The sequence below is a fragment of the Miniopterus natalensis genome, chromosome 20, assembly GCF_054644295.1.
Source record: "Miniopterus natalensis isolate mMinNat1 chromosome 20, mMinNat1.hap1, whole genome shotgun sequence".
In the NCBI taxonomy this organism is placed as follows: Eukaryota; Metazoa; Chordata; class Mammalia; order Chiroptera; family Miniopteridae; genus Miniopterus; species Miniopterus natalensis.
Window position 1 is genome coordinate 10,968,464 of NC_142100.1, and position 23,423 is coordinate 10,991,886.

General features: G+C 41.1%; 1 protein-coding gene across 11 annotated transcripts in view; it reads left to right on the top strand.

Moving 5' to 3' along the window:
* Window positions 1-23,423, top strand: part of CDON (cell adhesion associated, oncogene regulated) — an 80,479-nt gene that overhangs the window by 22,615 nt on the left and 34,441 nt on the right. For 10 of the 11 annotated variants that reach the window (XR_015716250.1, XR_015716249.1, XR_015716251.1 and 7 more), the window contains 9 exons: window positions 7,692-7,828; window positions 9,316-9,588; window positions 10,824-10,970; window positions 11,763-11,906; window positions 12,561-12,848; window positions 14,068-14,337; window positions 15,623-15,979; window positions 21,237-21,526; window positions 22,718-22,892. Coding sequence is in view for 8 of the 11 variants with exons in the window: in XM_087828777.1 (XP_087684903.1) it covers window positions 7,753-7,828; window positions 9,316-9,588; window positions 10,824-10,970; window positions 11,763-11,906; window positions 12,561-12,848; window positions 14,068-14,337; window positions 15,623-15,979; window positions 21,237-21,526; window positions 22,718-22,892 (2,020 nt within the window). In the remaining 3 variants the exon portion in view is untranslated. Of the gene's footprint in view, window positions 1-6,435; window positions 7,525-7,691; window positions 7,829-9,315; window positions 9,589-10,823; window positions 10,971-11,762; window positions 11,907-12,560; window positions 12,849-14,067; window positions 14,338-15,622; window positions 15,980-21,236; window positions 21,527-22,717; window positions 22,893-23,423 lie in introns of those variants that run through there. The other variant, XM_087828779.1, reaches the window with a different exon arrangement.

Sequence of the window (23,423 nt, forward strand, 5' to 3'; positions counted from 1 at the left end):
TTGTTGTTCCACCTATATATGCATTCATTGGTTGTTTCCTATGCGTGCCCTGACCGGGTATTGAAACTGAAACATTGGTGTATTGGGACAATGCTCCAACCGAGCTCCCCGGCCAGGGCCTTGCATTACTTTTATGTAAACTTAGAATATTGTTAGAAAAAGCTTTGCTGGATTAGACAGTGAATGTTGCTTTATGACCAATCAAATATTTTAATGAATTGCTCAAACTAATGTTTTATATTCACTCTTTGTTTAGCACAGTGTAAGGACTTAAACTATATGCCAGTGAGTGAGAGTCCCCCCCCAACTATCCCAATGGTGGTTGTTGGGGATAGATTAATACATTTGTGCCATCTCTTTCTTTTTGGAAAACAATTGGAATATATATATTTATATTTATATTTATATTTATATTTATATTTATATTTATATTTATACTTATATTTACACTTATATTTACACTTATATTTACATATAAATATATTTTTATATATATATAGTTTTACAAAAGTCTGTACTCCTTGACCTAGTAATTCCACTTAAAAAAATCTATTCTAAGGACATAATTAGAGTGGTTAAAGATTTATGGACAAAGATATCCATAACAACATTATCTGTAATAGCAAAAAACCATATATACTTACATACACACATATATTAAAAAGTGTAACCTAACTATCCAAAGGGAATGGCTAAGTAAATTAAAGTACATTCAATAAAGTATCTGTAGCTATTACAAATTGTGTTTATGAATAAATTTAGTAAGTAAAAATAATCATTAAATAAATGAATACAGCAGGATTTAAAACTATTGCATATATGTTATGATCTCAGTTATGTAAATATACACATATGGAAAGGATTAGAAGGAAAAGCAACAAAATATTGATGTTATCTTTAGGTGATGGAATTGTCATGTTTACTTTTTTGTATATTTATGTATTCCACATTTTCTATGCTGAATGTGTTTTTTTGTCAATGAGTATTTGTAGAAACATGTTAACAACTCTACTTATAAAAGTAACATTTTCATTGTAGAATATGTGAAAAAATGTGAATATTTTGTTTGAAATATCACCTGGTGTTATGTTAGCCGCATTGAGTACTTTAAAAAAATCCTAAGTAAGAAAAGCACTGAAGTCTAAAAAAATGACAGTGTGATTTAAATCAGAATTCTATTCCATCTGGTACGACTGAAATCAGCATTCTGATTCTGTCTTTAATTTTTGCATGAGAATATTTGAATGTTATATGCACTAGAGCAGAGGTCAAACAGCAAGTTATGTGCTGAAGTGATGAGTGGTGGAGTGGGCTGGATACACTGGATACACTTACCATGACTGTTTCCTAATCAGAAGAGAGGATATGAGGAGGATGGGATAACGTTCATGCAGAGGAAATTAGGGCTGTTGTTTCCTTGCCAAGGCAAATTTTTATGGGTAAGAAAGACAACATACATGTTAAGGCCATTGATCTGTGTGTAAGAAAGTGGCAGGAGCCTTGTTCAATTGTAGTAAACTTGGCCAAACAAATTGTTCATTTGGTAGAGCAATGCAGGACATATATACTTATATACAAATTATATTATATACATTTTGTGTAATTATTTATATATAGGTGATATATAGGTTTTCCATAACTTGTTAGTCAAATAGCATTAACACTAATATTATTGAGTGTCCTTTTTCGACAAAGAGTACTTTTAAAAATGACATAGCATTGAGCAGTTTTTCAGTAGTGCTAGTGGATATACCCTGATTTATACATCATCTAACCTTCCTTGTGGTCAGCAATGTTTATTTGGGAGGTTGGACCTAGGTTGCTGTTGGTGGCTGTTGAATAAAATTTCAAGCTATCTGACCCATATATAGCAATAGAATCCAGGGCCTTGCTCTCATTATCATAATTCTCTAACAAACTGAGCAAGCTTGCCATAGATAAACATAAACCACCTCAACAAATATTTAGTAAATGACTGTTATGGTCACAAGTTCTTTCCAACCTCCAAAATCAACACATAGCATGTTGGAGTTCCCGTTGAGATGGCAGTTAGGTAAGTGTGGTACTCGGAACCTCCCACAACCACGTCAAAATTACAACTAAACTGCAGAACAACCGTTACTGAGAACTGCCTGAAGTCTAGCTAAACAGAAGTCCTACAACTAAGGATATAAACAGGAGGCCACATGGGGACTGGTAGGCGGTGCAGAGAGGTAGAATTGCTGGTCCCAAACCCACATGTGGTGGTTAAAAATTGGAAGGGATATCTTGGCTGTGGATGTCCTCCTGAGGAGCAAGTAGTCCCAGCCCCACACCAGGGCCCTCAGCCCCAGGTTCCAGTGCCAGGAAGAGAAGTCCCCACAACTTTTCGCTATGAAGACCAATAGGGATTGTGGCTTAGTGAGACAGAGGGCTGCTGGAGTCCCAGGTGTTCCTCTTAAAGGACCAGCACATGAACTCACTTAGACTCACTTGCCCTGAGCTCCAGCACTGGGGCAGCAGCTCGAAAGGTGTGTCAGGGACATATGAGGAAGAACTGAATTATCTGGCTTTGGGGTGAAGGCTGAAGGGCCAGCCTTCTCCCAGACAGGTGCTGGCAGAGGCTGTTTTTCCTTTGCTGAGTCATCCCCCCACAGAACCAACAGGTGGGCACCGTTATCTGAGTCTCCATTAACCTAGCTAACACTGTTCACTCTGCCCTGGTGATTCCCAGAGATCCAGACCCTCCCAACTTTTAGGCCCACCCAAGCCATTTTCAGTGGCTTTTCCATACAAACAACCTTTCTTGGCTAATGCTTTGGACTTTCCTAAAATCTCTCAAAGATTCACAAACCCAAATAAGGAGCATCTGACTTAGGCGTGCCCCATACCTGTTGCTAAGTGGCCCCAGGCCCAGCATTAGTGGTAGTTGGCCTTCGTCCACAACTTGGCCTCTCCTGGGCACCTCCAAGCCAAGCACAAGTAGCAGCCATCTGCAGATTGCTTGTAGCTCATGCCAGATGGCCCAGGGCAAGGCACAGGGCAGTTGATCTTGGACTGCACCTCCCAGGAGGCCCCAGAGCCAGTGCTCCTGGTGGCCAGCTTCAGACCACACTGAAGCACGACCCAACTACCTCCACCAGAGACACCTTAAGAGGCAGACTCATTGGGCACCAGAGCCCTGCTGAAGTAACTTCTCTGTGGAGTCGGCCCATGCACAGCAGCTTCTCTGTTGGGGTCGAATTAAGTCCTCTCAGCCCTTTGGCCTGGAGCTAAATGCCTCCCATTGACATGCCAACAGCAATCAAGGCTCAGCTATAGTAGGAAGGTGCACACAGCTCAAATGGGGTGAACTTGGAGTGCCCAGATCCAGTAACCAGGGAGGCTGCACCACTGGGCCCTATAGTACACCTACTACATAAGGCCACTCCATAAGACTGGGAGACATGGCAACTCTACCTAATATATAGAAACAAACATAGAGAGACCGCCAAAATGAGGAGACAAAGAAATGTCCAAAATGAATGCGCAGAACAAAATTCCAGAAAAAGAACGAAACAAAACGGAGATAAGGAAGCTCAGTGATCTCAGTGAGAATATAAACAAAGAGATAGAAAACATAAAAATGGAGTTATAAAACATAAAAAAGAACCAGTCAGAAATGAAGAATGCAATAACTGAAATGAAGAATACATTACAGGGAATTAACAGTAGAATACATGAAGCAGAGGGTCAGATCAGTGAATTGGAAGGTAAGGCAGCAGAAAACACACAGAACAGTAAAAAGAAAAAATCCAAAAAAATGAGGATAGTTTAAAGAACCTCTGGGATGACTTTAAATGTACCAACATTCACATCATAGGGGTGCCAGAAGGAGAAGAGAGAGTGCAAGGAATTGAAAACCTATTTGGAAAAACAATGATGGAAAACTTCTCTAATCTGGTGAAGGAAATAGACATGCAAGTCTAGGAAGTACAGAGAGTCCCAAATAAAATGAACCCAAAGAGGCCTACACCAAGAAACATCAGAATTAAAATGCCAAAGGTTAAAGACAAAGAATCTTAAAAGCAAGAGAAAAACGGGAGTTCCCACAGGGGAGCTCTCAGAAGACTCAGCTATTTCTCAACAGAAACTTTGCAGGCCAGAAGGGCTTGGCAGGAAATATTCAAAGTGATGAAAAGGAAGGACCTACAGCCAAGATTACTCTTCAGCAAAACTATCCTTTAGAATTGAAGGTCAGATAAAGAGCTTCTCAGACAAGAAAAAGCTAAAGGAGTTCATCACCACAAAACCAGTATTACAAGAAATGGTAAAAGGTCTTTTTTAAGAAGTAGGAGAAAAAAATGACAAAAATGTGAATAATAAAGTAGCAATAAATACATATCTATCAACAGTTACTTTAAATGCAAATGGATTAAAAGCCTCAATTAAAAGACATGGTGGCTGAATGGATAACAAAACAAGACCCTTACATATGCTGTCTGCCAAAGACTCACTTCATATTGAAAGGCACACAAGACTAAAAGTAGAGGGATGGAAAAAGATAGTTCATGAAAATGGAAATAATGAAGAAAAAGCAAAACTGGGGTAGCAATGCTTACACCAGACAAAATAGATTTTAAAACAAAGGCTATAACAAGCAACAAAGAAGGACCCAGTGATTTCAATTCTGAGTATTTACCTGAAGAAACCCAAAACACTAAATTGGACAGACATACGTACGGTATATTCATTGCAGCATTATTTACAGTAGCCAAGATATGGAAGCAACCTAAGGGTCCATCAAGAGGTGAATGGATAAAGAAGAGGTGCATATGTACAGCGGAATATTATTCAGCTGTAATAAAGAATGAAATCTTGCATCTGCAACAACATGGATGGATATTAAGGGTATTATGCTGACTGAAATGAGACAAAGATAAATGCCAGATGATTTTACTTATATCTAGAATCTATACAACAAAATAAACAAGCTGAACATAGATACAGAGAACATTTTGCCAGTTGCCAGATAGGAGGTGGTTGGAGGGATGGGTGAAAAAGGGGAAGGAATTAAGAAGTACAAATTGGTAGTTACAGAACAGTCATGGGGATGTACAGTACAGCACAGGGAGTTTAGTCAATAAAATTGTAACTGTGTATGATGTCAGATGGGTACTAGGTTTATCAGGGTGATCATTTAGTAAGTTATATAATGTCTAATAACTATTATATACCTGAAACATAATACACGCCAACTGTAATTGAAACATAAAAAATTTAAATAAAAAACCGCATGTTATGAGTAACCTAATAGAAAGCTAGATTAATAAAGGCTATTCCCGTGTGCTAATATTTAGGTAGCAACAATGAGCTGTGAAATTTTAAGGGACAGCCCTAAAGTAGCTCAGTAGGTCACATGCTAGGGTTAAAGTTGACTCAAGAATTTTTTCACTGCTTTTCAATAAATAAATAGTCGAGGAAAGATTTGGCAAAAGGAAGAAACACTCCTCCTTGTCCTCATTCTCTGAGGAAAGTGCCTCCTGTTAACAAGTTATTTGAATGTTTACTTTGCCTTGACTGCTGAGCGGTGGCGTGTCAGTTCTTACCCTTGAACCAAGTGAGAATTCAAATAAACCAAACAAGTTTTCACACAGATGGCCCCTTCTTCCCATGAGCGGTACCAATATATCCCCTCCCGTTTGTAAAAAGAGGTCAGCGAGGAAAAATCGGAAAGGCCCGTGAACTGATAGCCCGTGATGGGAATAAAGTGGGATTTGCTACTTGTAGATTTTGGAGTACCTGGCATTGAGAAGGAAGCATTTTCAGCTTTGCTAAATGGCTGTGCTATCTGTATACTAGAAAAGCCCCAGAAAAACAAGCCTTCCCTCGACTGCCATTCACCTCCATCAGCTCTCCCTGTTTTTCTGCTGCCCTTTTATAGCAAAACTCTTAAGGAGTCTCCTGTGCTGCTCTCTCCGCTTCCTCCCTGCCCGTTCTGTGGTGAACCCACTGTCCGTCTGTCCCTCTGCGTTGAAGCCGGCCTTGTCAGTGTCACCGGTGATCTCCGTTGTGCCTTTCTGATGCCGTCTCATCTTACCTACCTCTCAGCAGTGTTTGAGACAGTTAATGATTCTGCTAGAAGTGCATTCCCCCCCATTTTTCTCCCTGGATATGACATTCTCTTAGATTTCTTCCAGGCTCATCGATGACTTTTTCAGTCTCCATGGCTCCTCCCCTCTTCAGCCTCTGAAGGTTGGAATGTCCCAAGGCTCCTCCCTGGTCCCTCTTCTCTCGTTTTCCTCAGACAGAGCTCATACAGCGCTATGGCTTTTAGAGGACTAACATCTGCATCCCAGCTCTGACTTGCTCACAGCTCCAGACCCCTATGTGTCACTGTCCACTGACAGTAGTGCCGGGCTGCCTAATAGCTATCTCAGACTGAGCTTGGCTAAAACACCGTTGACTAACCCGCTGTTTGTCGTCTCCCTCTCTCCGAGCCTCCCCATTTCAGTAAACAGAGCTATTATTCATTCTGTTAAACCCAAACTGAGTTTTCCTTGGCACATCTCTTTATCTCACACTGTATCCAGGCCTTCAGCAAATTTTGTTGGTTCTGTCCTTAGAATATGTTCTGAATCCGGTTACTTTTCACCGCCGCCGCAGTTGGCTCACTGTCTGCCCACCGCGTTCTTGTCTCTCTCCCGAGTGATTACATGTCTCTACTCCATGTCCTTCTTCCAGTCCTGCGCTACTTCAGTCTAGTCACTAGCAGCCAGTGATCTTTTTAAAGCATCCGTGAGATCCCGTCCTTCCCCTTCTCTAAGTCCCCTAAGGGCTTGCCATTGCATTGGGAATAAATTCCACAATCTTTTTTTAATTTGTTAATTACAGTTGACATACAATATTACATTAGTTTTAGGTGTACAGCATAGTGATTAGACACACCTTACGATGTAGTTACCCTATTAAGTGTAGTAGCCATCTGACAGCATATATCGTTTTGTGGTATTTTTTACCTATATTCCTGTGCTGTACGTTACATCCTCTTGACTGTTTTTATAACTAGCAATTTGTACTTCTTAACCCCTTTCACCTTTCTCACCTGATTCCAAAAGCTTTACCATGGCTTTGAAAGCTGGGTGGACTCTGGACCTGTGCTCTTTTCCCGGCTCCTGCGCCCTCAGCACAGTGGTCCTGGGGCTTCTGCACACATGCTAAGTAGCTGCATCCCAGCATAGGCCTGCCCGTGGCATCCTGTTGGAACAACCCATGAGCCTGGGTCCCCCATGTGAAAAAAAGGGAAGAAAGTCAGTAGTTCCGATCTCATAGGGTTGTTGCGAAGATGAAGTTAATACAATAAAAGCGCCGAAATGGTGTCCGGAACATACTAAATACTCTGTAGATGTTAGCTTTTATTTTGTTTCTGTTATTTCTGTTTTAAGAACTGTAGAGGAGGAATGCATTTTGATTGTGTTGAGCTGGAGATTCTTGGGAGATGTAAAACAAATGTACCACAGGCTGTGCATGTATTCATTTGGAATGATGGATTCTGCAGAATAAGAGGTATCCCAGTACCTTGGGAGGAGCAAAACTAACAGTAATTTAGTGTCAAGAGGCTAGTTTGTGAATTGGGAAGATATGGATCATGCTCACAACTCTATTGACTATTGGGATTAGTGAGGTCAGCTGTTTCTGTGGTTGAGATTTTCTTTCCTCTGCATGTCTTTCAGTGCTCCAAGGCCTGGATTTTGCTCTGGAAACCTGTCCTGCCCGCGTCTGTAATCTGGCGCTATGCATCCGGATCCTGGCCCCTTACAGACACTGCTGCATGTTGTTCTTTTGGCCCTGTGCTCTTCTGTGAGTTCAGGTAAGAGGGGAACCATAGTGTTGTAGCTGAGCGTTTCCTCTTCTTCATCTTAAAGAGCCTCCACTTCAGTATTTTGCTGGTGGTAATAGATTCTAAAGACATTTGTAAAATTTGTTTGACCAGCTGAATGATTTAAAGACGTTTAGCAATTTAAGCAATTTAAGAATCTCTTAGTAGTGCTGCTTGGACATTAGCAGGCCTTCCCATCATTGTGCTAATTTATTCCTTTTGTTGCCTTAAAAATAAATATTTTGCAACTGTGCCTTTCTTGGTAAGAAGATATGTTTCAAATTTCTGAATTTGGAAATTACAACAGGAATAAAATGCTGACTCCATACCACCAAAAAGAAATTTTAGAATCAGCATGTAATAGTATTCAGCTTGGAATGGGGGAATTTGGTTCAAGTCCCAGGTCTCTCATGACCTTGTCTAATTTATTACCTAAGTCTGTGCTTACTGAAAAGCTTAAATGTGTTTATTGTTAAGTGCGTACGGTAAGCCTGAGCCTAACAATGGCCCACAGGCATTTCTTTTTATTTTAGATCTTTGTAAAGATGTATATATGTTATACATGGATATTTATTCATGAAGTAATATTTATTTTTCTCTGTTAAAGAAACTGTACAGCTATTAGATTTAGTAAGGGAAAATTGATTTAGTGATTTTATTACTTTTTTGTTGTTGCTAAACAGCAACCTCAGATTTAGTTAAGAGGCACTTTTCATAATCTTCATTTCTGATCAAATGTCCTATAAAAGTAAAATCAATAATTTGATTTTTTTTTAAAGTATTTTATTCTGCCAGAGTAACAGCATTCCTGTCCTCGGCCCTCTTTTCTGGGTGGAAGAGAGAGCTCTGTTTTGATACTTAAGTGCATGAACTCCTCCCCCCCAAGTTCCTGGAGGAATAGACATAAGGAATGAAACTGTTCCAAATAACAAATAAAAATAGTAAGGTTGATACCCCGTTGAGCCTTCTATCCAAAACAAAGACTTTGTAGTTCAGTGAGGCTTCCTAACTTTCTACTTCTACTTTCCTAAAAGCGGAACATTATTTCATATTAAAGGTTAGTGGTAAAGAAGAACCATAGCCTTATTTATAAAATAAATTGCTCTTAAAAGCCAAATCCCATTGGTAATATGGGAGAGAATTCTTTTTAGTTTGAAAGTCATCTCCTCTTTTTCAGACAATTACTTTTCATTTCTTAAGAGCTACTTCCTTAAATGAGCAGTTCACCATCTCTCATTTATATCATGAGGATTCTTACCCATTTGCCTTAATTGTTAAGTTATAGGTTAGCATGTTGCCTTTTTTCCTTCCAAAAATGGGCTTTTAAGACTTCCCAGGACTTTCACAAGCATTAAGAGCCATAACACATAGATAAAGCAGGGGATTGCCTGTGGTTACGTAGATTGAGCTGAAGTGTGTTTAATGTACTTTCTTCCCATTCTCCCCTTCCTTCGCACACGGGGAATGCTCCCTTGTAGACTTGGCACCTTATTTTATTTCTGAGCCACTGTCCGCTGTCCAGAAACTTGGGGGACCTGTAGTTCTGCGTTGTTCTGCTAAACCCGTGACCGCGCATATCACATGGTTGCATAATGGAAAAAGATTGGCGAGAACCTTGGAACAGATTAAGATTCATCAGGGGACTTTGACTATTCTTTCTCTCAACCCCTCCCTTTCGGGTTACTACCAGTGCATCGCCAACAGCAGCGTCGGTGCAGTTGTGAGTGGCCCCGCCACAGTATCCATTGCAGGTGAGTTTAATCTTGTCCCTGTTATATGTGGGTTTTCCTGAAATTACTGTTCGTACTTGCACTTTGGGATAGTGGGAAGAGCATGGGTTTTGGAGGAAGATCACAGGGGTTCTCATCCCGTCCTTGACTCTTGTTGTGTGTTTAACTTGGGGAAATGTACTTGAACCTCTGTGAGCCTAGCCAGTTGTCTTCATCTGTGACAAGGGTATGGAAGTGAGTTTTTACGTAGGTAGGATGGTTTTCTACAGTGAGTTCTGAATTTCTTTGTGAGTATTTAAAAGTCCTTAATACGAGCAACAACAGAAAATCTGTTGTCTACTTTGACACTCAGTTATTTTATACAGTTCTTTATCTTTCTTTCACATCTGATTGTTTTATTTGCCTGATTACTGAGTGATTTTAATTTATTTAATTGAAACCAGGCTAAAGAAACAGGGAAATAACTGACTGTAAAGAAAGGAATGTTGAGTATTGAACTTAGGTAAGATCTGCAATTCATAGTTTTCTTAGTAAGTTTGAGCCATTTGCCTTTCAAACAGTGATGGATTCCAGTAATGGACACTGTCTTTGCAAGGGCACCCCTACTTACAGAACAAATCTAGATTCCCCAGGAGTAGTGAGTTTGTCATAACTGAGAACAGTAAATGTTTGTGTAGAGCTATGACCCGTGGACTGCTCCAGGACACACACTGGAGAGCGGAATTCGAGCGGCAGGCTGCCCACTGCGCTCAGCACTGGCGATAACAGCCTTCCATGCAGGCTGCGTCTGTAGTAACTTACACGGCAAGGGACTGAGACCAAGTCAGTATATTCAGATAATCCAAATGATGCACAGCTTTGTTTTTCCATGTCCTGGGTTCGTTCTCATAAACCGTTTTATTGACTATGAGCAGCTACAAACAGAATAATGCATAGGGAAAATCAATTTTGATGAGGGACTGGATTGAAAGGATCCATCTTGACAAATAGGAATAGTTATGCTTTGTAGTTCTCCCTAATGCTTTAAGAGCAGTTGTTTTTCTCATCTGGGAAAGGGTTCCATGACTTAGTTCTGGCCCTCAACCACGCACCTCTACCCCAACTACTCTTTGAGATAAAAAGATCATGCTACCCTATGAACTGGGATTAGCTGCCACAAACAACCGTGTTGCAGAAGCTGTTTCTAGTTTTTAAACTTCTTTTGGGAGAGAGAGTTCAAATTCACATATATTCATTTATCTATTTATTTATTTTAGTTCTTGGTGATTTTGACTCATCCACAAAGCATGTTATTACAGCAGAAGAAAAAAGTACTGGTTTCATTGGCTGCAAGGTACCAGATAGCAACCCCAGAGCTGAAGTGCGCTATAAAATCCGGGGGAAGTGGCTGAGGCATTCTACAGGTGAGAGTTTTCATGAAAAGCCAGTGGCACCCACAGGTCCAAATGTTTATTCAGGAAACTACTGTTAAGCTCTGCGTGCTGGGGATTGTGGGTACAAAAATATGTAAGATACATGTTCTCCACTCTCAGAAGTCAAGGGGAGACTAGAAGAAATGGTTACATTAAATAAATGATTACAGTCTACACTCCCAGTGCTCACCCCCTGGTCTCATTCAGGCCTCTACTCAGATAGACCTCCCTGAGAAGATCGCCCTCAGGGCCCTTTCTAAAATAACATGCCTGCTGCTCTCTTCCCCTATATTCAGCCTTACCTTTTCCTCAAAGCATTGTGTGATACATGTTTTTGTTTGCTGGTTTGTTATTTACCCTTTTTCTGCGCTGGACTGTCAGCTGCATGAAGACAGGGCCTTTGCCTGCTTGCTTCATTGCTGTGTCTTTTGTGCCTGGGCCATCATTGGCAGAAAATAGGCACTTAGTACGTATTGTTGAGAAGAAAATGAATGGACGTGACCGAGTCCTGGGTGGTCAGTGCTCAAGGTGCAGGTTTCCCCAAGGAGGTGGTTGTAGCTGGTCATTGTGTCTTTGTCTAATTGGCTTGATTTTGTTACTCTCGTACTACTGACTTTCTTTTTTGCCTGACTTTTCCTTTCTTTCATTTAATGAATTTTCCTCAATTGCTTATTTGCTACTAGTCTTATGTCTAAATTTAAAGCATAGCTATCAAAATTGATTTGTTTTCATTGGTGCCCTTTGTAAAGAGAGAGGCCTAACTGCATTCCTTTCCTTCCTCAGAGAAATACTTAATCCTTCCATCAGGGAATCTTCAGATTTTGAACGTATCCATAGAGGACAAGGGGTCATATAAATGCGCAGCTTTTAATCCTGTCACACATGAATTAAAAGTCGAACCCATTGGCCGAAAGCTCCTTGTGAGTCGTAAGTATTTGGGAAAATAATGGTAACTAGGAAGAGTCCTCGGAATATTCCTCATAAAAAGTTGACAAATGAGAGTTCGTTTTTCCTTTAGATCATGTTTGTTTATCATGAGAAAGTCTTATAAAAATTAAATACATGGATGTATTATAGAATAGCACTGTACATGTTTTAAAATGTAATGATTCATTAGAGGAGAATTTTGCTCAAGATGACACAGTGGAATATATGTGGAGAACTTTGCCCTTTGCTCAACTAAAAATAAATTATAGAGAAAATATAACTTGATCAAGTTATATTTAGTGGTGATCAAGTTTGTGGCTAACTGTGAATTATGAAAAAATAGATATCTGTTCTCCTTCATACCCGACTTTCAGAATATGGTAGTTCAGTTGAGGTGGCACCAATAGCCAGAGCTTAGAGAAGTTCGGGGTTCCTGTTCTTGGTGAGAAGTCTGTGGTTCTAAACTGCTAATTCAGAAGTAGCCCTAAAGGATCACAAGCTCTTTTAATTTTTATTCTCAACTAAAAATGATTTAGCTACCAGATAGGACCTTGTAGTGTAAAGAAAGTAGATGGGGAGGTGGGAAAGCTCACAGATTTGCTAGGGAAGAGATTGGACGTGATAATAATCATTTGTTTTCTCTTCTTTTCCCAGGTGCTTCTTCAGATGATTCTCACATTCTTCACCCCACCCTTTCCCAGGCACTGGCTGTGCTTTCTCAAAGCCCTGTCACCCTGGAGTGCGTGGTGAGTGGGGTCGCAGCATCTCAAGTGCACTGGCTGAAGGACGGTCAGGATGCGGTGGCGGGGAGCAGCTGGAGGAGGCTGCGTTCTCACCTTGCCACGGATAGCATTGGCCCGGTGGATGCTGGGAACTATTCCTGTGTGGTGGGCAGCAAGTCTGGAGGCGTAAAACACGTCACTTACATGGTTAATGTACTTGGTAAGATGTTCCTCAGTAAATTTCTTTCCAGTTAGGCTATTTTTCTGATTTAATTGATGTTTGAATGGAAGATCTGATTGTGAACTACAAATGAAATGAGTACTATGAAGAAATATCTACACCAGTAGACAGAACAGGCTTCATTTTCCTAACGGACTCCTGAATTAGGCAGTATTTCTGGGTGTCGCAGAACATTTCACCTGGACATTCTTGGGAACCTCACCCCAGCCTGGTTACATAGTGCAGAGCTTGTTCTTCTTAATGACACAGAGGAAGGAGCCTGGGATTCAGTAGGATGGAAGTTCTGGGCCGTTTTCAGGTGTACTATCCAGTAATGGTAACTAGTACTGACTAGAGAATTTCATCTCTAAAAGAAATCTGTCATTTTATTTTCCCTAATGCTTTCACTATATGAAGCTCATAAAATATGCATTAGTTTCACCTCCATTTCTACGTAAGCTTTTTATCTCAGAGCTATTCCTTTCTCCCAGCTCCTTAAATCACTATCATGTGTAGTAGCAGAAAACGTTTTCCTTTATCAAAACAGGTCTTCATGAAAACCAGAAAAAATAGATAGTAAGTGGTTTCATAGTTTATATAGCTTTTGTAAATCTGCACATGTGTAGTTGCAACAGTGGCCTGAGGTAGGTCACACTGGAATTAATGTAAGTATACGGCATGTGGGCTTTCAAGTTTAATGATCATTAAGACTAGATTAATATGCAAAATCATTTAATTTGGGTGTATGTTACAAATGTAGATAAATGATTTACTTTGTTTAGGTAAAAACTCAATTGATGGATAGTAAAGGAAGTTTTTTGCCCAGTGTACACCTAACCTCATAGCAGAATTGGCCATAAAAAGAATTTAACTTCTGAATAAGAGTTTTTCTGTTTTGGCTCTTGTTTTGTGTGAAACCCAGGGCAATGATTACTTTATTTCAAACAAATCACCTGAAACTAATGCTAAGAGAAGCCCCAAATCAGAAACTCTGTGTGTATGTGGAGGGAGTTAAGTGGTTGGAGAGATCTATAAAAAGAGATTATAACATATTAGTAACGTATGGTTTATCCTGTTAAAGGACAGTTAAAATACGTTTCTAATTTTTTCTTGACCACAACAGATGGGAGAATGTGAATAAAGAGTACAGTTTGGTTTTAACTAGTTATTGGCAGGGAAGATTTTATGTGACTGGTGATAATTTATGTTTTGTTTTCAGAACATGCTTCAATTTCTAAAGGACTGCAGGACCAGACAGTGTCTCTGGGAGCCACAGTGCAGTTTACTTGTGAGGTTCGTGGGAACCCATCTCCCAACCGTACCTGGTTTCATAATGCACAGCCTGTTCACCCTTCCCCACGGCATCTACCTGCCGAGGATGGACTGAAAATCAGAGATGTCATCATGGAGGACTCTGGGCTGTATCAGTGTGTAGCGGACAACGGGATTGGATTTATGCAGTCCACTGGGAGACTTGAAATTGAAAAAGGTAGTCTGTAGGTCACGTAATTAATTTTAGGAAATTTTACTTTTGAGATAGGCTTTTGTCATGGTTGAAATTTAACTAAAGGGAATGACCCTAGCACCATAACAGGATTGTCTTGATGTTCCCCGGTCCTTTCTAGTTGCAGATCGACGTTTCCATGAAGAAGCAGCCTTTAATCAACCCATTAAACATTTTTTAAAAATATTTTTCAACAGATACGATGTAGTTTGAAAGGTATTCGGTAAAAGTTTCTCACTCCTGTTCCCCAGGAGTATCTGGTATAAAAAGAACTCCAAACCATTACAAAAAAGATAAATGATCCAGTAAAAAAATGGACAAAAGGCCCTTCACAAAGAGGAAAGTATGTGACACAGAAACATGTGAAAATATGTTCAGCATCGTTAGTACTCGGGGAAATGCAGGTTATGACTAGTGAAGTTAGCATTTAACACGTAAGAGATTGACAAAATTCAGATGTCTGATAGCACCAGCTGTTGGTTTCTCAAATGTAGGAAGCTAGACTAGAGAAAGATATGCTGGAGGAAATGTCATTTGTCATCAGTATTCCATTGTAGGCGTACTTAAAAATAGCCCCAGAGAGGACCTGGGACCAAATGCAAAGCGTTGGATATTTTTCAGGGCACAAGATATGTGCCCTGACTGGGAATTGAGCCTGAAACATTTTGGTGTATGGGACAATGCTCCCATCAACCCAGCCACCTGGCCAGGGCTCGCAGGCTTTTTATAATCAGACACTCCCCCAAGAACTGACTATTTTCATGTAGGACTATTTAGTTTTTTTATTACTTTATACCTTTTTTATGTTAATGTTTGAGGTTTTGGCTTCACATGGTCTATATTTATAACTGTCAGATGAGTGGAGGGTGCTTATTGGGAAGCTCCCAACAGATTATATAATTCCTTTCCTTCTGAAGGACAGGAAATCTGTGTAGGAAATATCCGGGAGCCCACAACTATGAAAAAGCCTACTCTTTACTGACAGTTTTACTTGGTGCAAGTTGAGAAGGAAGTTGTCCTTGTTCTAATCATCACTGTCATGACTGTGTCCCTGCTTGCATGTGACATCACGAACACTTCATTTCAGTGAATGATCGTGTGCTTCACACTGTTCTGGGTGGAAAACACTGTTTAGAAACAGGTGTAAAAAAGATGTTTCTGACTGCTGCTTGCTCATGACGTCGAGAACATTTGCACAATAAGACACCATTATTTTGCATTGTAGATACTGTAATATTCTTAATATTTTGTATGTGAATGACTTTTTTAGCAGGCAGTGGACTCAAGCCTGTTATAATCACCGCACCAGCAAGTACAGAGGTGGTAGATGGAGACTTCGTTACTTTGTCCTGCAATGCCACGGGAGTGCCCGTTCCAGCCATTCGTTGGTATGACAGGCATGGATTGATAACCAGCCACCCATCTCAAGTCCTTCGATCCAAATCCCGAAAGCCACACTTACAAAGACCTGGAGGCTTTGACCCGGAGCCTGCCCACTTCGTCATGTCCCGAGCTGGCTCCAGCTCGCTGTACGTCCAGGCTGTCACTCAGGAGCATGCCGGGAAGTACACCTGCGAAGCCACGAATGAGCATGGCACCGCACAGTCCGAAGCTGTCCTCACAGTGGGTGAGTTGCCACGAGTGTTTTTTTTCCCAGGTGAATAGTTTTCTTTGATAATAGGGGATAAAGTGCTTTAAAATATTATTTTAATGAATCCAGCAATCTCTAAAGATATATTTTCCCCAGTGACAGTGATATATAGAACTGTAGTTTTTGGTATTTGGCCTTAACATGAACTGGACAAACACTGGCCTCCTTTTCTGATGTGTTTGCTAAGCTTGTAGTTGTCATATAGAAGCTCTCATTTGGGAAGCGCAAGGTATGACCCACAGGGAGGAACAAACTTTTCTGTACCCTCAAGGTTCTTCTGGCTGGTCTAATAATCAAATAGACATAAGACAGATTAGCAAGAGTAAAGAACCAAATGTAATGCATACACATGTATTGGAGCCCCACATGCACCAGAGACTCAGAGACAGAAAGGGAACACGGGTACATAAGACATCTGAGCTAGGGGTGTGGGAAGGTGCCTTGGGGGTGTCAAGGGGTCACTGCAGGATGGTAAGTAAAAAGAAGTTTGCCCTGCCCAATAGATAGGTCAGAAGAAGTTATCTCTCATAATCTTTCATGGGCAAGGCCTCTAATCCAGATTCTTCCAGGTAGTTAAGGGTAGGGGGCAGAAGTTTCTCTTGAGCCTTCAGCTAAAATTGCCTTTAGCTCAAAACAGTACCACAGAGGCACATCTTGGGATGACTCATTCTGGACCCCCACAGAGCTCTTTTCATGATTAATGCTTTTGATTTTCTAAGTTACTGAAAATGTCACTGCAGACATTTTTAAGGTGAGCCCTTGCTCAGTACAATAGCCACAGTCTAAAGGGTTGGCTTTCGTGAAGAAAGTGGAGCCGTGGTACTACCAAACAACACCTGCATGTCTGTGTCCCCCATCTTACTCAGTTATTTTTCTAGTGGGGTGCATAGTATTAATTCTGTATATTTTACTGATTTTTTTGGTGATGATGACTTAAAAACATACAGTTTTTGAAATACTGGTAATAGAATATCAATATTATTAAAATAAATTCAAATTTGATTAAATTCAAATTCAAATTTACGTCAGTAGGTATTTAAATTTTTTAAATTTTATTTATTTTAGAGAGAGGAAGAGGGGGGAGAGAGAGAGAGGGAGAAACATCCATTTGTTGTTCCACCCAGCAGTGCGTTCATTGGTTGCTGCTTTTATGTGCCCTGATGGGAGACTGAACCTGCAACCGTGGTGTATTGAGACAACGCTCTAACCAACTGAGCTACCCGGCCAGGGCCCATCAGTAGGTATTTAGAGCAGCATTCTCAGCAGGTAGTCAGTTGAGTGGAGATTGTCACCATATTTGTGGTGCGAGAGTAAGAGCATCGTAGAGCTGTGCTCCCCTTACTCTTGGCAGCTGAAGCTCCTGCCCTGGGCCTCTGCTTTGGAGGGCTTCATGCGACCCTCTTCTGCATGGGTCCTCAGGTCCCACAGGTCAAAGAGTACGTGGGTCGAGGGGCTGTGCTTACCCAGAGGTTGGTGCCCATGCTCCTGTAAAACAGGCCTGGGCTTCAGAATTCCCTGCTTTAGTTTACAGTCTGATTACACACAGGTCTTTCCCCTGGCCCATCCTCCAGAGTGTGGGCCACACCACCAGTGTGCAGGTGCCCTTAGACCAGAGGAGTGATAGGTAGACAGAGGGTGGGTGGGTGCACTGGTCTTTCCATTTGCCTGCATGCAAGGACCCCAGCTCTGGGCGCGGCTGGAGGTGGAAAGAGGAGAGGGGAAGCCAGGGACTCCATTTAGCTCTGGGTTGCTTACTGCATGGATGCCAGAGGAGGGGATGATGTGAGGTTAAGCACGCAGGCTGTGTGAATCCTGGCTCTGCCACTTACGAGAGTTGTACCCGGGGCAAGTTACTGAACTAGTCTGTGCTTGTTTCTTCATGGGCGTGACAGGTAGAGTGACGTGCCCCACTCATACAGGCGATGTGAGAATTCAAGGAATTAGTACATGTGAAGTGCTTACAATGGTGTCTAGCAACAGAAATCCTTCAATAAATACGAAGTATTAGGTTATGATTATATACTAAGTATTAAGTTATAATTACCCATGTGGTGATTAAGGAAGGAATAGTTACTGATTTTAGTAACCTTAAGAATTCTTAAATAAAGAAGGCATTGAGTGCTGTATGAGTTTATACATATATGTGACTATGCATACATGTGTGTTTATATATCTATTCTGCTAAGCAAAAGTAAGAGTGGCTCTACACAGAATTGTTAGTTGTAAGACAGATGTAATGCAGGTGCTACTTGCATAGCATTTAGCTGAAGTGATTATTTTATGTAAATGTAGGGTAGAGGGAGCTGTAGAGGTAGGTCATAGTCATAGCTGATGAAACGAGATATTTTGTCTAAATGCCTCATTTTAAATATGACCTGAAGCCCTCAGAAGTCACATGAACTACCCTGTTTCAATTAGATCTTCTGAGACCTTTAAGATGGCCCCCTTCAGGATTTTATGTCTTGATAATACCATTTTTATGTACAGTAACCGCATCACCTACATCCTACCTAAGTGGTCATGCATTGCCTCTTTTACATGCTATCTAATAATTATTAAGATCCAGCTGAGTTCATTAATGCTCAGAACAGTATAGAACAATCTTCTTCTTTCCACCTGAGCCTTGTTAAAGTCCAGTGTACTGACAACCATTTACTTTGTTCATTGTGAAGGGCAGTAGGCAAGCTCAGAGAGAGATGCCTGCCCCCTCACCCCCAGTTTTTTTCTTTCCAGAGACCTTGGGTTTTGAGGCACTGGGTGTGCAAATATTTGTACAGTGAGTTGTAACTCTTCAAAACTACATTGGGAGCTGGCCTGGGTTTCCCAGAGGGTTTTGGGTGGGGGTTGTTGCTGTGAGGGGTCATAGTGGGTACAACTTTGGCAGATAAGATTATATTCCCTTTTTGATGAGCTTCAGCTCAGAGTCGTTAAATTCATTGCCATAGTTAGAGTATTTAGAAAACCACAGTTTTATTAACCTCTTTTTCAATTCAAAAAAACATTCTACCTTACAAAGTGCTAGATATCTATTCTGACCATTTCACAGAGTTATTTTGAAGACAAATTGAAATAATGTATGTGAAAAAAATTTTTGAAAGTACTGTTAAGGCCTTATAAACTGTATCTAGTATCTTGTGAGTGCTCAGACTATATTAGTGGGGCTAGTAAATGAAGATGAATGGGATTCTCTCTATAAAAACAGTTATGGAAAAGTCTCTGCGTCCTGACTAACAGAAGTAGAATCTTGAGACAGACTGTAGCATACATTCTTCTCATGCCTCTCTATAAACTGAGGCATGTGGTATTTAATCTCTTCTACAGCCAATACCACTTCCCAGTGGTAACCTTCCCAGAGGTTCCATGAAACTCCTATTGATAAAAAGGTTTCTCCACTGCCCAGAGCCACAGCTAATTACCTCCACTTGCTGGAGTCCGTCTCTGCATCAGCAGGCTCCAGATCCCACCCCTAACATCAGCCCACGTTCTGACTCACTAGATAAACATGGCTGTTCCAGGAGCAATATTTTGAAGTCTCAGCGAGCTTAATTAGTTTTCTTCTGTATCGTTTCTCACTAGCTTCTTGTTTTCTTTTACAGAGGATGCTTCTGGGACACCTTTTCTCTCTTTTAAACAAACAGAGAACTGACCTTACACTGTTAGTCCTGTTTTTGTTGCTTCTTTACTAAACTGCAGTCTTTCTCCTAACAACACACCCTCCCTTTACCAAAAATCTGACTTCATTGTGGAAAAGAAACTCTAATGTTGTTTCCTGTGCTCCCTTCCTCCACAAGAGTAGTCCAAAAAAGGAGACTTTTTTTCTTGTTCAGTGTTCATCGCACTTTAGAGAACGAGGGCTGTCAATCCTTAAGTTTTCTCATGGTGGGAATATATTTGTTCTCATATGTTGCTGACTTTTTCATAGCAGTACTGCTAGCATCCTTCTGCCAGCCCTTGTCACTTAATTTCTCAGAACCCTAATTTCTTCATCTGTAAGTGGGAATATCACTGTCTAAGAATGTTGCTTTGCAAATTGAATGAGATAATGTTTATTACCATCTAGCACAATACTCGGTGCATAATATGTGCTCAGTAATTTTGTATGTGTGCAGCCTGTTGTTTTGGAATGAATGAATGATTTTTACCTTCCTCTGGGTATTCCACCTGCCTCTGGTAGTCAGTATAAGGCTGCCAGCTGTATTATCTTTCCTTAGATTGGCAGTGTTTTTTAACCTCCGTAAGTTTTGTCCAGATCCAGGGCTTGTTTAGAAATAAGTAAATTCCTTTCTCTCTGCTGGTTTTGTTTCATGGCTTTCCCCTTCTTGAACGCAGATTGTTTCTGTGTGTACGATAGGTATTTTAGTTATCCGTTGCTGAGTAACTGCCCCAAAGTTTAATGACTCAGAACAGCTGCCTTTATTGTCTCTGACACTTCTGGAGGTTACGCGGGTGCAGCTGGGTGCTCTGCTGGCCTTTCTTGGGGTCCCTTATGCTGTTGTCATCAGGGGCGAAGGGCTAGGATATTCAGAGTGGCTTCTTTGTGAGGCCGGGACCATCCCCAGCTCTCTCTGTCTCTCCATGTAGTTAGTCTCGCCACAGGGCCGGCTGGGCATCTGTATGCGGCAGCACAACACCAGAAGTGCCAGGCCTTCTTAGTGCTCGTGCCGGGAGAGCACAGCCTCCCTCTCCCTCCCATGGGTTCAGGCCAGTCGCGAGGCCAGCCCGCGCTGGGCGTGGGAGAGGGCCGCCCAGGGCTGTGGATAATGGGAGGTGTCTTTGGAGACTAGTACCTGGTAGGTAGGTCAGAGCCTAACCCCTGACCATTCCCTGTTCCCAAGGGAATCAGCTCCGTGTGTTTCATTTACCAACTAGAGTTAAAGCTCCATGTTCACTGCCCAGAATCTTCCGAGGTTAAGGTAGCAAATTGTTGTTGTAAATGAGAAGGAATGCTAGTGTAGAGCAAGGAAGAAACAGAGTCCTTTAAACCACTAAACTCTTGCATCATAGAATTGATTTTTCAAACACTTAATGTGCTCCTTCGTGAATAAGAGGTAGCTACTGGAGGTGAGATGTTTCCATGAATTATACATGGAAACCGCACCTGCTTTAACTTCTAGGGCTGAGCTTGTATCAGTGCGGGTAGGTGGGTAAGTCACTGCATAGAAGATACTGAAGTAATGCATTTCTTCAAGCTGTCTCCCCTCTTCCTCTCTCCCTCCCTGCCCCTTCTCTGCAGTTCCTTTCGAAACGAACACAAAAGCAGGAATATTCACATCATCTGATGCCACTCAGAGTGGTAAGAGAGATGGTTCAGAAACTGGACTCTTGGGTTCACTTCCAGTGAAGGAACATTCCAGTGCAGTGGAATCACCATCGGAGAAAAGCACGAGTGGGGCCTCAGTCCCTGATGCCCCCATTATCCTGAGCCCCCCTCAGACCCACACCCCAGACACATACCACCTGGTCTGGAGGGCGGGGAAGGACGGCGGGCTGCCCATCAATGCCTATTTTGTGAAGTATCGAAAGGTAATGTCTTCTCACACGTCACCTTTTCTCACACCTAGCACTGTGTGAATAGCGTATACTTACTGTCCTCTACTTTTGGGAGTGGCAGGAAAGAGAACAAGACACTCTGGAGGGTGTTTGGGAGAAGCGTCCCAGCTGGATCTACCAGCGTGTAAAAGTAATAAGAGTGCAGTATAAACAATTTCCCCCAAATTTGGATTCAGAGAACCCAGTACCTCCTCAATATATTCTATCAAACGTTTTAACCCCTTGGGTATAAAGTACTATATAAACCACTTTTTAAAAAGTCATCCCCCTCTCTAGAATAGTAGTATTGGTAATTTATTGCAGTAAACTTTGGTCCTTTGTTGATGTTTCAGATGTTTTCCTGCCAGAGACTTGTGTTAAAGCAAAATTAAAAAATCGCCTCTGTTTAATGAGACTAGCAGATGAATGAAAGGGAAGAGATGCACTCACATTTAAAAATGTTTTTCTTTGTTCAAGACATTTGGTGTCCACCATTTAATAGTAATATTTTTGATATCTGGAAAAATTAACATCATGAGATTTGAACGTTTATTTACTTTTTCTAACCTGAGAATTCTAGATGCAGGAAGTTTCACTGGAATTCTTACCACACAGAAACTTCCAATAATGTTGTCTCTTGGTTCCATTAGTGAGACATAATGGATTGGATCTTATTTAAATTTATTTCATCCAACATATATTAAACAGTGTCAAGACATAAAGCAAGACTGCTAGAAATATATGACACATAGTTATATAATACACAAATATGTATATTGTATTCTAATGTATTACATGTATCATGGATAGTATATACTATCATTAATACACATTATTAGATACTTTTTTTATTACCCCAGTAGCCCAGTAAGAAAGGAGTATTGTTTCCACTACAAGTAAAGGGAATAAACTCTGGGAAATCATTTCACTTGCTTGAGGCCGCAGTTAGTGGTAGGGAGCAGAGCCAGGAGTCTACAGTGAGAATTCCCAAGTTCTTGCTGCAGGCCTCCTTGTAACTCTTATATTTCTTAATATGAAGAAATATCGTGTCCCTTTTATTTAAAATGGTACACTCCTTCCCAAAATTCACCTGGAATTGAGTAACTTCTAGTTTTGATCAAATTTGAACGGAAGCTTTTCCTGCCCTTTGTCTCCCTGTTTGATGGCCTGTTTTCTCTTGAGTAGCTGGACGATGGTGTTGGCGTGGCGGGGAGCTGGCACACCGTTCGAGTCCCGGGGAGTGAAAATGAGCTCCATCTAACGGAGCTGGAGCCGTCGAGTCTCTATGAAGTTTTGATGGTCGCAAGGAGTGCAGCGGGTGAAGGACAGCCTGCCATGCTCACCTTCCGAACCAGCAAAGGTGAGTAAACCCTCCGTAAGAGGAATGAGCTGGCTGCCTTGATGTCACTTTATTAGCAAGTATCCCTTTGGGTAGCAGACATTCTTATGTATAAATTCATTAAATAAGCCTATTATGGTAACTTTTTGGGCCACATTGGATGGCTGTATTATTCCATCCCACTCAATATTTCACAGATATTTTTGAGAGCTTATGATATGTATAGGCCTTAGGGTAGGTGATGCAGGGAGAACAGACATGATCAAGATGACATACATCCGAATGGAGCTTCTACTTTGCTAAGAAAGGTAAGACATATCCATAAATATCAACTACAAGGCAAAAGTTCAGTTCCGCTAATATTTACTGGGTGCCTTCTATGTGCCCGGCAATAGACAAAATATACAAAACTCCTTGTTTTCATGGAGCTTACATTCTAGTTGGGAGAGATTTATATCTAAGTTATAAGTATATTAGAAGGTGGTGAATGTTAGCAAGAAAAATAAATTAGGGGATGGATGTAGGAAGTATATGGGGTAGCAGTTGTCACAG